The sequence below is a fragment of the Rattus norvegicus genome, chromosome 12 (assembly GCF_021556685.1).
Source record: "Rattus norvegicus strain SHRSP/BbbUtx chromosome 12, alternate assembly SHRSP_T2T, whole genome shotgun sequence".
Lineage (NCBI taxonomy): Eukaryota > Metazoa > Chordata > Mammalia > Rodentia > Muridae > Rattus > Rattus norvegicus.
In genome coordinates this window covers 33556150-33573191 of record NC_141545.1, presented here as the reverse complement: position 1 = coordinate 33573191, position 17042 = coordinate 33556150, and the positions used below count along the sequence as shown (strand labels likewise).

Genomic DNA, 17042 nt, shown 5'->3' with positions numbered 1-17042 from the left:
TCACTTTGTACTGGGAGAGGTGCATAAGCACTACCATGCCTGGCTTTATGTATGTATCTGTGTGTGTGTGTGTGTGTGTGTGTGTGTGTGTGTGTGTGTGTGTGTGTGTTGGGGTGGGGGTGTAGGCCAGAGGGTGACTCCAGACGTCTTCCTCAGTCACTGCACTTTAGTCTTTGAGGCAGTGTCTCTCTACTGAACCCAGATCTCACAGATAACACTTCGCCAGCTTGCTCTGGGGAGGCCCCCATGTTCACCATCATTCCCGGGGAGTGCAGGGGAGCCAGCATTTGTGTGGACCTTCATTCTTGCATGACAGTGCTTTCTCTACTCAGCCCCAATCTGGCTCTTTGTTAGTTTTAAACGAAATGAACTTATTCTTTAATTCACGGATCCTTTTTCTCTTAGGAATCTAATTTGCCACCCAGTGACGTTGTTGTTTCAAACAATGCATTTCCCAGCTCTTGGATTTCCATTTCTCTTCTTGAACTTTCTGTCTTTCTTTGTTCTTCAGTGTCTGTGACACTGGCCAGAAACATCTCTGTGCTGTTGCCTGAAGGGTTTGTCTTCCAAGTTCTCTGCGCGGCTGAAGCCTGGGGTATTGCTCTCCCTTAGTGCTAATATGAAGTGGATTTGGAGTTTATCATGAGAAGAATTTGGCACTAATTTGAGATCAGCACGGGTTTGGAAATAAAGATGCTCATGGGAAGATGGGTGTAGGACACACTCGTGTGGGTTTCTGGGAGATACCTGCTCGTTGTCGTTTTGTTGCTATGAATACAGTTCTGGAAGGTTCTGAATTTGTCTCTTCATGGGAGTGCTAAGGGATTCAGATGAGATGCTAGGGTGTTTCCTGATGTGCACCGCAGAGGATTACAGCTGAGAAGGAAAAAATCCCAGATTGGAGAAGTGAGATGGTTTTACAATAAATTAAGCAGCCTTGTTGGGAGATTGTGGGAGAGGAGTGAAGCTATCCTCAGGATCCGATTTGCTCAGGACTTACACACGCTCGCTGCTGTGGCAGGCGCTCTTACTTGAAATGTCGCTATAAAAGGCCTGCTGTCTCCGGATGGCATCCCTCAGGGCAGATGTTGTTCATTGTTTTGGATTGTTTGTTTTTGTTTTTGTTTTTTGAGACAGGGTTTCCACGTGTAGATCCGGTTGTCCTGGAACTCACTCTGTAGATCAGGCTGGCCACAAACTAACAGATCTGCTTACCTCTGCCTCCTGAGTGCTGGGACTAAAGGCCTGGGCCACCTGTTTTGGAATTTTTGCTTTTCAGCTTGTGAGAGGCTTCAGCCAGACTTCTGAGTGAGGGGCCTTTCCCTCCCTCCTGTCTTTCTGTCCCATGTCAGTAACTTCAGAGACAGCCCCACCTTCACTGTCTTCATCCATGGGCCTCTGTTGAGCCTTTAGAATCATGGGTTATATTTATTTGCATGTCCTCGTGTCTTAGATGTTTGTGGCTATGCTGGGCCTTTTGTATGAAGGTAGCGCTATGGGCCTGGACCAGTCACTTGGTTGGTGAAGACCGGGCACAATGGCATAAGCCTGTAATCCCTAGTTTAGCTGAACTGATAAGCTATGAGTTCAGTGAGGTTGTCTTCAAAAGTGGAGGAACTCATGTAAACAAGCATAGAAAACACACACTAGGATAGGAAGTGAAATAAACTCATTTCTCCTCCTTCATTTAGCTAGGCTGATCATTCAGGTCTCAGAGTGAGCTTCTCTGCGGTTGAACACCAGCTTTTAATTTGGGTTTTCCTCTTGGAGTTAAGTGAATTAAGGGAGATACTGAACTTCAGCCTAATTCCCACATCCTCACTCCACATGTGCTAGCTAGATAAAGGACTGATTTCCTTGATTTGTATCAGTAACGCCTCTGGGAGCTAGCTGGACTGAACTTTGGGAAGTCAGCTGCCTGCAGCAGCCCCCCCTCCCCAGCCCTGCTCCAGTCATCCTCCCTCTGCAGAGCGTACACACACACGCACGCACACACACACACACACACACACACACACACACACACACACACACACGGCGGTCCAGCTGCCCACCAAGAGAGGCATTTGTACTCTTTGTGCCTTCCACATTCTTGTTATTGTTGTCTGAGACAGTCTCACCGTGTAGCACTGGCTGGCTTTGAACTTGTTACATAGATAAGGCTGACCTAATTCACAGAGATCCTCCTGCCTCTCTGTGAGGGGCAAAATGGGTTTGGACTCAGCATGCTTCTGCTCTGGAACTCCCAGGTTTACTCTATCCTCCCACCTCAGCCTGCTGAGCACAGGGACCACCCAGTGCACGGACTGCCGAGTGCTTTCACTGAGCGGGGAGGTTGTTAGGAATCGTTTTGTTTTGCTTTTGCTGTTATTGTTTTTGAAACCAGGGTCTTACGAAGCCCAGGCTGCCTGGGATTCATTGTTAGTTAGGATGACTCTGAACTTCTGATCCTCCTGCCTCTGCCTCCCAAGTGCAGGATCACAGGCATGCTCCCGGCCACCCGTCAGCTCCAATGTGGTTTTTATTTGTTTGTTTTTAGATTTATTTATTAAATTCTATGTGTATGGGTGTTTTGCCTGCCTGCATGTATATATGTGTGTATCCTGCATGCACGCCTGGTATCCACATGAGTCAGAGGAAGTGGATCCCCTGGAAATGCAGGGTAGTTATGAGCCAGCGTGGCTGCTGAGAACCAAACCAGGTCTTCTGAAGAAAGAGCAAAGATGTTCTTAACCACTGAGCCATCCCTTCAGCCCCTGCCCTGTGTTTTAGGGGGATTAAAAGTGTTAGAAACCCCATTTGTTCACAATCCCAAGCCTGAGGTAGGATGGCCCTGAGTCCAGGGACAGCCTAGACTACATAGTGGGTGCCAGGCACTCAGAATTGGTAGTCGTTTGCTTTCGTTTTAATCTCTGACCACACTCTTTCTACAAAGACACTATAAAATAAAGAAACCTCTAAGCTAAAGAGTGAGAAATGCCTCCACTAAGCTTATGAGCAAGCCACGAAGCTCCTTACACAGAGACCACTTTTAAAAGACAGAGCAAGACTGACTTGTCTTTACCGCACCTCTTATCCAAATCAGAGGGGCTGCCCTGCCTAAAAAAGGCAGGCAACTCAAGGGAGAAGCCAGCCTTTGAAAACCCTGACTTGTGGTAAGGATGGACCAGAAACCGTAGAAATGTTTAAGTGAGGGACACAGGCACATGGGAAGTGCTCTTCCAGGATGCACAGCTAAAGGCTACAAATGAGGGGACTGGAGAGATGGCTCGGAAGAGCACAGGCTGCTCTTTCAGAGGGCCTGGGTTCAATTCCCCACACCCACATGGTGGCTCACAAGCACCTGTAACCCTAGAGCTACAGGATCCGAAACCCTCTGCTGGTCTTGATAGATACCACATACACACCTGCTACACAGGATGACATACAAAGCACCCATCATGCAGAAAACAGTAAAATAATAATTACATCTTTAAATATTGGAGGTAAAGGTGATAATTACAGAAAAAGTCACATAGGTGAGGCAAAATGGAGAATTATCCAGTGTATAATAGTGCCTCCAAAGGAGAGAACAGGGTAATGGGAAGCTTTCTGGGTTGGCTGTGACCCTGACAAGGACCAGCTCACACTGACTCTAAGGAACACTGTGGGACGATAGCAGAACCTGGAGAGATTGTGGTGGTGTTTTAACTGTTTCAAGGATCTTGGTTTCAAGGCAAAAAAGAAAAGGAGGACGGAGGACCAGGGAGGATCAGGGAGGAGGAGGAAGGAGGGGGAAGATCAGGGAGAAGGAAGAGGACCAGAGAGGAGGAGGGAAGACCAGGGAGGAGCAGTCAATGAACAGTAGTAGTCCTGGCTGCAGCGCTGTCACTCGCAGCAGTAAGTGTTAGAAACGGCACACGTGGCAGTGGTTTCTAACTGGACAGTTAGTGCTTTTACTAACTTTTGAGAGTAGAGCGTATCATTTCCCTTAGCCTCTAGTTCTTTTACATTTATTTATTTTCAGTTTTTCGAGACAGGATTTGGCCATGCAGCTAAATTGTGCAGGAACTCACTTTATAGCCTAGACTCGCCTCAAACTTACCATCCTACTGTCGCAACCCTTTGAGGACTTGAACGGCTAATGAGTGACACCATGCCCAACCCACTGCCTCTTATAATTTTTATTTTTAGATTAAAAATGTATGTATATGAGTGTTTTGCTTGCATGTCTGTCCGAGTATCACATGTGTACAGAGTTCAGGAGTCTGATCCCTTAGGATTGGAATTTTCTCCAGGGACAGGCCCTGGTTATGCTATTTAGTCCCAAGTGGTCAGCCTTAAACGAGAACATACAAGCAACAGCAAATGGACTTAGGTTTTATGTGTACATGTATGTTTACATACGTATCCCCAACCTCTTCACAGAGTAGTGGGAGCTGGGCCAGGATACTGGTCTCTGACTGACAGTCGCTGGCTCTTTAGAGCACTCGCACTTACAGTGACGTGGCTGTCGTCCTTGAAAAACGAGGTCCAGCACACCGGTCCTGAGCTGTAGTCTTCAGACCCTTATCCTGGGGCTGGAGCGATGGTTTCACAGCTAAGAGCACAGGCTGCTCTTCCAGAGGACCTAGGTTCAATCCCCAGCAACCATGTGGTACTTATAACCGCCTGTAACTCCAGTTCCAGGGAGGGTCTGGCACTCTCTTCCAGACTCCATGGGTACTGCATGAATGTCCCGCACAGACATACATGCAGGCAAAACACCCATACACATAAACTGAAAACAAGCAACAAACTGTGGACCAAGTTTGCACCGAACTCACAGATTCTCCTCTCTCTGCCTCCTGAGTTCTGGGTTTGAGAGCCATCCCACCATCCTGGGTGGAATTCAAGGTCTTACTGCTAAATTTTGTACGTTGATACTGCATACTGATAGGAAAAGTTTTCTATTTAATACTAGCTTACAGTCCCGATTTAAGCACATTTTGACTCATCTTCGTCCAGCAGTTATAGCACTGAAATTTTTCGATTCATATTAAAGACATTTTTTTCTTTTTTTCGGAGCTGAGGACCGAACCCAGGGCCTTGCACTTGCTAGGCAAGCGCTCTACCACTGAGCTAAATCCCCAACCCCTATTAAAGACATTTTTAAGTGGATTTTTATATTTCTGTGCTGATTGATTCATTCTTCTTCATAATATAGGAGCATTATCATTTTCCTCAGACAGGACCAGACCTTTGAACTTTCTAAGAACTCAATCTGATGTGCACAACTGCCAGAACCTTAGAGTCAGATGAGAGCATGTAAACAGGTGTGTCACCAGCTGTTGGTGTTTCTGGTTTGGAGATAATGAGTCTCCTCTGGGTCACACAAGCCCAGAGGGACGGGGACTGTAAACTTCAAAGCTGGCTTCCTTCCTGTACTGTCATTCCTGGCTGGAATTGTGTTTTCTCTGCATGTGAAAAATACCAAGTTACAATTCCTCAAGAGAAAAAGTAATAAAAACAATGAATTGTGTCACGGAGCGTGGTCTGTTGGTGAGATTCTGCCAGGGACTGAAATGAAAACTGATCTAGTCTGCGCACAATTACATATAATTGGACAGAAAAACAAACAGGAGTTGTAGTGAGTTTATAGAGAAAGAGGGGTGAAGAATAAAGGGCATTCTAACCTATAGCAGAGTTTAATGTATGGCCTTGGATATGAGGAGACTGTGAGACCCATCTGTGTCCCGTGCAGTTTGGGGCTGGGCTGTAAAGTGGTGGAGCATCTGCCTGTGTACGCCATGTCCTGGCTTCTGTCCAAGGTACCGCAGAGATACGTAAAGCAAAGCGCGGTGTGTGTGCGCTGAAAAAACCGCGAACAGAAGCAGCACTCCAGTCCGAGGTGTCTAGGACAGCACCAGGCACATAAGCTGGGCACCAGCACTTAGTGATTTCTTGTTGGACATTGCAGAAAGCTTTCTCATTGTAAGGGTTTTGTTTTTGTTTTTTCAGTTTTGATTTTGGTTAAAGAGTTGCAGGCCATTGCTTACAGGCAGATCTGTTCCTGTGGACCAGCTGTTACCAGAGCTTGTTTCATTTGAATGTTCTGTACGACTACTTGTGCTCTGTAAGGGCAGAGCTGGGTCTGGCCCCACAAAGCCTAAAATAGTTATTTTCTGTTACATAGTATAGTTAATTCTTTGGAACACTGCACTCACCCTTACACTCTCTCTCTCTCTCTCTCTCTCTCTCTCTCTCTCTCTCTCGTCTCGAGGAGGAGGCACCAGGTCACACACTTGTTTTAAGTTACTGTTTTATTTTCCTCCGTAGAAGAGTTGACATGTGTTTTTGGGTGGGGGCTGGGTGCCCACAGTGTCTAGAAGAGGGTGTGGACCCACTGGAGTCTGACCGGCCCAGCGTCAGTGCCAGACTGAACTCAGAAGAACAGCTCGTGCTCCTAACTGCTGAGCCATCTCTCCAGCCCCCAGATGGGATTCTTTTTCTTTCTTTCTTTTTTTTAAATGTGTGGATGTTTTGCTCACATTTCTGTCTGCTTACTACACTACATGTGTGCCTGGTGTCCGAAGAGGTCAGGAGATGAGGTCAGCTTCCCTGGAACTGGAGTTATGGGTGGTTGTGAGCCACAAAAACCTGATCCTGTGCAGGAACAAATGTGCTTACCACTGAGCCATCTCTCCAGCCCTGCTGTGGTGCTTATGGCCTAGCCCAGTGAACTTAGTTAAGGTTAAAGTATTTATTGTTTGAAAGTTTTTATCTTCCCACCTTGACTCGGGGAAAACTTGAAGAAATAGTGAGACTATTATCAGTGTACAACTAACACAGACTTGGTTCTTAAGTTTTCCCTGATGGCTTCCTCTCTCCTATGTGTGTTTGACACATGGCTTTGGCTTCAGATGTTTTCTTATGTGGAAGTTTCCAGTACTCTGCATCCTGGGTATACACATCTGGAAGAAAGTCGTCCCATAGAGCCGACTGAGTTAAGATTCAAAGACACATGTGAGAGCTTTGTTTGTTTGTTGTTTTAAAGAGTCATTTAGGGGTTGGGGATTTAGCTCAGTGGTAGAGCGCTTGCCTAGCAAGCGCAAGGCCCTGGGTTCGGTCCCCAGCTCCGAAAAAAAGAAAAAAAGAAAAAAAAAAAGAAGAAGAAGAAAAAAAAGAGTCATTTAATCTAATGGGGTGTGTATGTAGATGTCGCATGTCAGAGTAGAGGTGCCTGCAGGGTCTGGAAGAGGGTATTGGATCCTCAGAGCTCCAGCTATAAATGGTTGCAAACCGCCTGATGTTGGTCCTGAGAATACCACAGGGTCCTCTGGGAGAACAGCAGATGCTTTTATGCTCTGAACGATCTCTCCAGACTCCATATGAGAGGTCTGCTTTGTTTTGGGTTTGTTTGTTTGTTCTGGTCTGGTCTGTGCAGGCTACACAACGGGTGTTTTCCACAGCACTGTGTGTAACCCTGGGTCCCCATCTACAAACTGCAGACGTTCTAGGGGTAACGCCCTAGGCATAGATTGTCTGCATGTGGTAGACTACAGGATGATCTGTGAAGGCATCACTTCCCATTGCTCCGACGTGAGCGTGTCTCTTTGCCTAGCAAAAGGAGGTCCTGACGAGGGCGGGCAATAGGAGACACCGCAGTGATGGACTCTGGAGGGAGCATGACTTTGCCACACTGCTGCAGTGAAGAGGGAGACCTGGGCATTTTTTAAACCATCACATCTTGGCTCCTTTTTTTCCCCTGAGTGTTTACTGTGTGTCTCAAGAAGAAACCAAGTGGAACCTTTAACACTTGGCTTGAAATCTCCTTGGCTGTACCTTTCAGCCCCATTAGGTACATTTCTACTCTCTGCATGTCCAGGTTGTTAAACTTGTAGCTACTGTAACTCTCCTGCCTCTGTGTTGTCCCTCAAATCCTTTAAAATGTTCACAGGCAGACTCTTCTAAGTCCAAAATCTACTAATTCATTTAGGCTTCTGTAATAGCTGCTCTCCTTAAATAAAGTCCTGGTTCCTGCTTGCCTCTCCTTTCTGACGCTGTCTGCGTTTTAGGCATGTGTTACAACAGAGTAGTTTCATCCAGAGTTGTTTATCTGCTAAAACAGAACACATTACCCTCAAGCATAGGGGCAGCTTAAAACACAAACATACATAATGTTAGCATCCAGGGATGGGGCCCAGGGGCATCTGGGATCTTCCCAGATGTGGGTTCAAGAGGGAACTGATGGGGGACAAGGGGTTTATTAGAATAGTTACCAGTGTCAAAGACAGACAGACAGACAGACAGACAGCAACGTGGTTGGGACTTTGAGGAGAGTCCAACCCCTGGCATCAGAGACAGACAGCATGGCAGGGTCTCTGGAGATAAGAATCAGGCCAAAGTGGCAGAAGTTGGATTTCTTAGAGCTCTCTGAGGATGGGCCTGGTTTCACAGCACAAGCCTGTAGCCAGGCACTCCAGGTCCCAGGAAGTAGGCAGGGAAGGAAGCAGGGAGCAGGATGTGTGGCCACAAATACCTCCTTTGTGTAACTCACTTCTCCAGATCAGAAACCCTGGACCCTGGAGTGTGATAGCTAGAGAGTCACGGACTCTCAGCGGGTGCCTGACAGTATCTGTGGTGGGAAAGGCTCCTGTAGATACTGTGACCTAAACGACAGTCTGAATGTGATGCAGTCTTTTAAAAACGTGTTTAAAGAGTTACTTATTCTATTTTATGTGTCTCCGTACTTTGACTGCATGTATGTGTATGTACAACATGTATGCAGTGCCTCTAAGGTCACCAACACACCCTGGTTGTTTGTTTGTTTGATTGATGAAACAGGGTATCAGGTAGCCTAGGCTGGCCTTGAACTCACTATGTAGCTCAGAAATGGCCTTAAACTTGAGCTTCTTCTGCTTCTACCTCTCCCTTGGTAGATTATAGATGTGCACCCCTGTGCCTGGCTTATTTATCCATTCTGGTCATGTTGTCATACAGGACTGCTGTATCCGGATGTGATAGTTTGTTACATCATATGCCCTTATGACAAACTATATTGTCTAATTATATAGCTACTTAATTAGTCTAGCAGGAATGCATATCTGAGAGGGGGTAAAGGGAGAGGGAGGGGGAGGGAGAGGGAGAGGGAGAGTGAGCACTGGGAATGCTGTGAACCTCTGGAAGCCTCAAAGCCTTCCCTGAGTGGCACACCTCCTCCACCAAGGCCATCCCCCGCCCCTCCCAAACAGTTCCACCAAGTGGGGACCAAGTATTCAGACACAAGAGCCTGTGGAGGCCATTCTTCTCTAAACCACCACGCACAGCGCACTAATGTATTAGAATGCAATGTTGAATACAGTGTGCCGGTATCTGGTAGCACAAGCCCTCCCACTTTGCGCTCTCTCTCTCTCTCTCTCTCTCTCTCTCTCTCTCTCTCTCTCTGTATGTATGTATGTATGTATGAATGCACGTGGTTGCACGCACAAGTGTTGTTCCTCAGGAGTCCGTTTTGTCTTTTCTAACAGGGTCCCTCACTGGGAATGGGAGCTCTCTGACCCGCCAGGGGGTCTCAGGGTACTGCTTCCTCCCTCTCCCTAGCCCTGGGGTCACAAGTTTGTTCCACTACACCCATTCTTTCATGTAGGATCTGGAGATGGAACTCAGATCCTCACGCTTCATAGAGAACAACAGAGTGATCTCTCCAGCCCTTGCCGTATGCAGTCCTATATAATTTTTACAGTAAACTTTTGCTGTTTTCCAAAAAAAGATACAAGGAATTTAATTGGGACTAATTTAAGGAGCCATCGTTACTGTCTTGAATCTCCCATACTCTTCTATTGTATTTATTGTTAGATAGTCAGTAGGGTTTTAAAAGTTAAAATAGTGTAGTTTAAAAAAAAATAGGGCTGGATAGTTGGCTCAGTGGTTAAGAGCCCTTGTTGTTGCAAAGGACCCAGGTTCAATTCCCAGCATCCATATGAAGGCTCACCACCTCCTCATTACCAGGCATGAATGTGGTGCACAGACACATGTACAGGCAAAACATTCACATACAAAATAATACAAATCTAAAAAAAATTTGCAGGGATTTGTGGCCCACACCTTTAATCCCAGTACTTGGGAGGCAGAGGTAGACTGATCTCTGAGTTCAAAGGCAGTCTGGTCTACAAAGTCCAGAGCAGACAGGCTACACAGAGAAACCCTGTCTTGAAAAATCTAAACAAACAAATTTAAAAAAAAAACAACTAGAAAATAAAATAAAATCATTGCCTAGTTACTACATAAACTAGAAACATCCTTTGTAATATTGAAAGTATGTCTTTTATTATAAAATTTTATGAGCTTGGGCGGGACATAGCTGAGTTAGTGGAGTGCTTACCCAGCGTGCCAGAAGTGCTGGATCTGATCCCTAGGACGGTGTAAGCTGAGGATAGCGATGGCTGCCTGTAATCCCGGCACCAGGACAGTGGGGGCAGAAGGATTACAAACTCAAGGTGATTGGTGGCTATATAGGGCATTTGAGGTCAGTCTGGGATGACCCCGTCTCAAAACAAAAGATCTGTGCACTTTAACTAGATGTCACTTTAAGGAGCATCTAACATGACATCTTAAATAGGATCTTGGGTAAATTGAGGGAAGTAAAGTTGACTCAACTCCACGGTTGTAACAGGAGACTTGACAGGCGGCCAGGAGAAGCTTGCTCCTAACCAAAGTGAATCCTGAAGGAGCTTGCCTACGGTTTGCTTTCTCCCGGTCACTAGGCACAGCACTGACATTTTAATTTGGATTCCCTCCCCAGACACACCAGCCCTTTCTTAGCCAGGCAGCTTAGGGCACTGAACCGTTACTGCAGGGGGATCAAAGGGAGTGGGGGTCTCACTAAGGCCTGCGTCTCTTGCTGTCCCAGACTACTAGAGTGGCGTGGCCCAGTGGCTGCAGAGGTCACGTGTGCACCAGGGTCGCCTGTTTCCTAAACTCACCCTGCTCTGTTATTTCCAGGTCCATAAAGGAGAGTTTCAGCTACCTGACTTTCTGAAAGAAAAACCCCAGGTACTGTACTGCTTCTCTGTCCTCCTCTGGTTACATAAAAGCTAGCTCTCCAGCCAGTGAGCTTTTGAAGAGACAACAAGCGAGACCCAAGTGAAAACGAGAAAATAGAAGCCAGCTGTGGTGGTTTATGCCCATCTGTCGGCCATCGACTGAGATGAGAGGATCACAGGTCCAGGGCTCGCCTAGGCTACACAGAGGTCCAGGTCAGACCCTTCTCAGTGTAGAGACAAAGACAGAAACTAGGAAAAGATTATGACAGGTGCCTCTGGTATCAGACTGTTGTGATCTGAGAGTCCAGGGCCTTCCAAAGCTGGGGGAGTGCTTTGATAACAGATCATACACAGCCACAAATATTTCACACATAAATAAGGAGGTGCCTGGAGAGGGCCCAGCCTCCTGAGCATCCACTTTGCATTAAGAATATGCAGCCACCGTTGTTGGTATTTGTACTATTTTCACATCTGTGGTACGTTAACTGTTCTCACATGGCTGTCAGCAGCTGGTGAGAGTTCAAAGCCTGTAGTCCTTGTGCTTTAAAAATAGCATAAAGCACCGGATGTGGTGGTGCACACCTTTAATCCCAGCACTTCAGAAGCAGAGGCAGGTGAATCTCTGTGAGTTCCTGGCCACCGTGGGCTACATAGTACGTGTCAGAAGAGCCAGGCCTACAGAGTAAGACCCTGCCTGAAAACAAAAACAGAAACCAATCTACAATTGCAGCTGCAATGTTTCCGTCCATTTGCATGCCATTCCTGTGTCTGAATTGGAGAACAGAGAGTGTTCTCGCAGGTGTGCTAAAGTGGCCCAGGGTGCCCTGTCACCACCTGTCTGTCACCTGTGGACAGCTGGGAGAAGTGGACAGTCCCTGCCGTCTGCACAGCCTCCCTGTCCAGCATGAGGCTGGGTGCTGCTGTCCATAGCGAGCTTAGTTTCCACAGCATTTCAGTTCGGGTCTGTGGGGAAATGCTGTCTTGTGTGTTTGTGTGAGCTGTGTCACCCACAGCAAGCCTGCAGGGAACAAGCAGGCCGTCCCTAGAGCTCAGTGATGCTGCCTCCCACCAGCGTGAGGCTCTGCCCTACTGAGCACTCTGGTTACCAGCCCTCCATACTGATTGCTGGTCCTAGAGAGTCTTAACGTGCTTTCAAGGCAGAGTCTTAGTGGTCTATTTTTAACCCTCTCCCATTCTTTTCATGGATTCAACAATTGTTTGCTAAGCACCTGTCACAAGTGAGAAATTAGGATCCTCAGGAGTTGGAGGAAAAGGAAAGGTCTTCTCAAGGAACTCCTGATCTACCTCAAGACTCTGACTCTTGCATAGAGGGGGTGCAGGGCCAGGCTCAAAGTGCACGTGACATCTCAGAGCCCTGGCTGGGTTCCCGAATGGACTGTTACTCACAGCTGTGGAACTCGGGGCCAGAAAGCAATCCCAGAGGCAGGAGAAACTTGAGGGAACCAAGAAAGGCCATTTGAGAGTGAACTGCGGGCATCCCTGTGCTACAGTGCACACTTAAGTCGTCTCCAGGTAGAGAAGGAAGTGGGTAGAGGTGAACAAGGACATCCAGAGGCATGTCCCATGTCCTCCTGAGGAAAAGATGTCTTCAGTCATGGACTTAAAGAGTGATAAATTACACACTGACTTGAGGATGTTTACTTATTACAACATCCTCAACTTACCGTAGCTGGGCAGGGTGGCACACGCCTGTTTTCCCATCACTGGGGGGACAGAAGCAAGAAGACAGTAAGGTCAACGGCAGCCTGAACTCCAGAGCCAGACACCATCTTAAACAAACAAACAACCCACCAGACAAAACAAAGACAATGCCAGAGTTGGTGAGATGGCCTGGTGGGTAAAGACATTGTCACTAAACCTGACAAGCCGAGTTTGATTCCTGGAACCCACACAAAGGGGAAGGAATGACGTGTCTCCTGAGGTGTCCTCTGACTTACAGGCACGCACTGTGGTACGCGCAGTCCCCCACAGAGCATTCACACCAGCACCATCTACACAGAAGTAAGGAAATAAGTAATTTTTAAAAAAATGAATGCCAGAGTTGGGCGTGATGATACAACCTTGAAAACCCCAGCACTTGGGAGGCAATGCAGGTGGATGTCTATGAGTTCAAGGCAGGCTTGGTCTACACCGTGAGTTCTAGTCCCGTCAGGGCTACATAGTGACACCCTGTCTCAAAATAGTAGCAATAAACTTTAAATTATTATTTTTACCTTAAGTGTATGTATGTTTTGCCTGCATGTATGTCTGTGGACCACATGTGTGCCTGATGCCCAGGGAGGCCAGCAGAGAGTGGCAGATTCCCCTGGAACTAGAGTTAAAGGTTGTGGGCCACCATGTGGGCGCTGTGACTCAAACCTGAGTTCTCTGGAAGAGCAACAAATACTCTTAACCACTGAGACTTTTCTCCAAGCCAATAATAAAATTTATCTTTGCTTTTTGAGACAAGGTCTTTCTATTCTGTAGCTCTGGCTATACTGAAACTCACTCTGTAGAGCTGTCCTAGAATTCACAATGTAGACCAGGCTGGCCTCAAACTCACAGAGATTCAACTGCCTTTGTGCTGGGAGTAAAGGCCTGCACCACCACACCAGCTCCAAGATAAAGTCTTTAAGACCTATCAGTGAAGAAATAGAAAAAGTAAGCCTTCGTTACTTTTTAAATCCAACACTAAACTGTGCCGACATCTCTAGATGTCTTCATGTGAATAAGGTTTTAGAAGACCTTGATAAGCAGTTCAAATACTGTAGTGACTACATCTTAACTACAAGCACATTGGAAAATGAAAGGTTGTGGCTCAGAGGCTGTGCAGATGATTTAGTGATTAAGATTACTAACCACTCTTATATGGACCTTAGTTCCATTCCCAGCACCCATGTCAGATGACTTCCGACTGGTTGTAACTTTAACTCCAGGGGATCTGACACTCTGTTCTGGCCTTACATGTATGCACTCTTAGACAGACAGACAGACAGACACACACACACACACATATTTAAAAATAGAAATAGAATCTTGAAAATGCATGTTGTAGTATGCACTGGCTGCTCTCGCAAAGAACCCATGTTCAATTCCCTGCCGCCACATGGTGGCCCTTAACTACCTGTAACTCTAGTTCTAGGGATCTGATACCCTCTTCTGCTTTCTTCAGATACCAGGCATACATGTAGTATGTAGATATACATGCAGGCAAAATACCCATATGTGATAAATAAAGAAATAAAAATTTAAAAGAAAGATTATGGTTTAAGTAAGAAGTGGATCCAGGTGGGGACACGTGCTTGTAGTCTTGGTATTTGTGAACTGGAAGCAGAAGGATCAAGTTCCAGGTCGTGCTCAGCTGCACAGAGTGTCCAGGGCCCTCTGGGTTCCAGGAGACCCTATCACAGCTAGGAGAAAGAAATAGAAACATGCTAGGCACCGCAGCACATGCTTGTGATCCAAGAACCAGGAGGCAGAGGCAGGAGGACCACTGCAAGGTCAGTCAGAGCTAAGGAAGAAGTACCCAGGCCGGGGAGGGCCCTGGAGACAGCTCTCTTCTCCTTGTTCATGGGCACAGTAACCAAAAGTCCCCTGAACTTGAGCTCCCAGCATTTGAACTGAGGGTAGGCTGACTCAGAGTTTCAAACATCTGGCCACAGCGTTGATCTTTCTGGTGATGAGCCCACCCTGAGATCTCATGTCCTAGCAGACTCAGATGTATCCCTGGGGCTCATGAGGAACAAAGGCATCCCTGATACTCGGGAGATGCCAAAGGAGTTCGACTCCCCCTGGGCTGTGGGAAAGATCAGTCCAGTTGTTGTTGGGGTTTTTAAATTTCAAACAGTTATAGGCTGAGTTTATCTGAAAGTCTGGGCAGATCCTCTCACAAGCGTGAGGTCCCTTGGAGATTCACCATGACCATGAGTAAATTTTAGCTAGAGGCTTTTTATTTAGTTACTGACCCCCAGCCGGGGTCCAGGACTGTACCCAAGAGCATTCCCGAGATGCAGCCCCTAGCCCTGTCAGCCCAGGGCTTAGGGTCTTGTTTTACCATGTGTCTTGCAGCTGTCCTAATTATCTCTTTGAAGTTTGATTACAAAAGCAGAAATAGTAGTTAGTCATCAGGAGGCACACGCCTTTAACCCCAGCACTCAGAAGGCAGAGGCAGGCAGAGGCCAGCCTGGTTTACAAAGTTCTAAGACACCCTGTACTACAGAGAGAAACCCTGTCTCAAAAAACCAAAAACCAAAACAAACAAACGACCAAAATAGAGTTCTTATGACCCACTCTCTTGCTGTAACAGCAGATATTACAAGATGAGTCAATTTTAAGCATAGGTTTCAGTGTCTGGGGGGAAAGGAAGTTAGAGTACTGCCTGTGCACATTAGGGGCTCTTTTGTCTCTCAAGTTTAAACCTTGAACATGATGTTAACCCTCACAATCCTTTGCTCCATACCTGCCATTGGTGAGAACAGTCACCTGTCCTACTCACCGACCAGCTCCAAGGATTTTAACATATCTCTTGGTTCCTTCGACAGACCGAGCAAGTGGAGTAGCTGAGCCCGTAACTTCCCACGAGTGAGGTGAGGCCTGGTGGGTGCCGCTGGGTGGAGTTTTCCACATGGGCTAGCGGGGGTAGCTTGGTTCTGTGCCTGTCTCCTTATCTGTGAAAGGAAGAGTTTGCTGAGCAGAGGCCCAGGGTAAGATCTGACCAGCATGGCTTCTTCAGAGCGTGTGGCACAGAGAAAGCGTGGAGACGTTTTCATGGGGGCTGTCACATTATGGAGCATAAGGCAGAGAGCTCGAGACACTGCGGAGCCTCTGTGCCAGCCGGAAGAGATCCCAGAGAGCCCGTGTGTCAAGGTCATGTCACAAGACGAGCAGTCAGTGTGGTTGCTTTGGACATTGGTGGTGGCTTCAGGTGCAGGTGACTGTCACCATCATTAGAAAGCGTCTGTGACAGCCCTCCTGTCCTCTTGCTTTCCAACTTGAACTTACTTGCAGATAGGAAACTATGCCCCTCATGCCTGTCCCTCAGGCCATGGTTGTCTGTCCTCATTCCCCTAGGCTGCAGGAGCCCACTCACCCCTGGCACAAACAAGGAGTGAGTTCGGAGGGGATGGGTGCAGGAGAGGCCGCCCTGATCCCTGCTGGTAATCACATGCTGTGTGTTTTCCTAGGGACAACTGCTGCCTTGTCTACAGAAGGGAAATCTCAGAACTGCTGTCTGCTGGGAGAAACGGCCCCATAGATCCTGCTCACCCACCAGCCTCCTGTCCCCGGGGAGGCGTCACACATCCAGGCCTCCCCGAGTGATGGCTCTTGAGCCCAGTAACATGCATGGCTGTCGAGATGAGGAGCCCAGTGGGGACCCAGTTCTGTCACAGCTCCTCTTGTCCCGTCTTTCCTTCCCAGATTCCAGTCTTTAATTTCAAGGAAAGGAGAGTTTGAAGATGGCGTTCTGTTTAAAAAAACAAAACAAACAAAAAAAAAAAATCGGGCAGTCTCATTCAGAAGATAGGCTTTCTGTACACGTTCCGATGTTTTGTAGAACACGCGTGCCTGTTTAAATGTATTGATGTGGATAATAAATACCTTAATTATTTAAATAATTCATTGTATTGTTTCAAAGACGTTTGGAAATTACTGTATACATTTACAACCTAATGACTTTTGTATTTTATTTTTCAAAATAAAAGCTTAAATGTGAAGCATTTGACGGCTCTGTTTTCAGTACTGCCATTCAGAGGCACACATCTCAGACGGTGCTAACCTGACTTCTTCTGTGGGCTGTGCTCTAGCTGCTCCCTCTGCACCATCCCCTCTCTCTGTAGCATCCTTGTTACCTCCCTTACTCTGCCCTTCCCTTTCTCCCTTGTGTGTGTGTGTGTGTGTGAGCATGCTTGTGCCTGTATGTGTGGTTAGAGGTTGATATCAGGTGTCTTCTGTCACCCTCCACCATATTTTTTGAGGTCTCTCACTGAACCTGGAACGTGTGTTTTGGGCTGGCTGCTAGATTAGCTGGCCAGCAGCCTT

At 47.0% G+C, this 17042-nt stretch overlaps 1 protein-coding gene across 8 annotated transcripts in view; it reads left to right on the top strand.

The window, feature by feature from the left end:
- Positions 1-16720, top strand: part of Tpst1 (tyrosylprotein sulfotransferase 1) — a 66769-nt gene extending 50049 nt beyond the window's left edge. For 4 of the 8 annotated variants that reach the window (XM_087578012.1, XM_087578014.1, XM_087578011.1 and 1 more), the window contains 2 exons: positions 15545-15589; positions 16187-16720. In XM_087578012.1, the coding sequence (XP_087434138.1) occupies positions 15545-15562 (18 nt within the window). In that variant the 3' untranslated portion in view covers positions 15563-15589; positions 16187-16720. 8 annotated transcript variants of the gene reach the window in all.
- Positions 16721-17042: the final 322 nt, after the last annotated feature.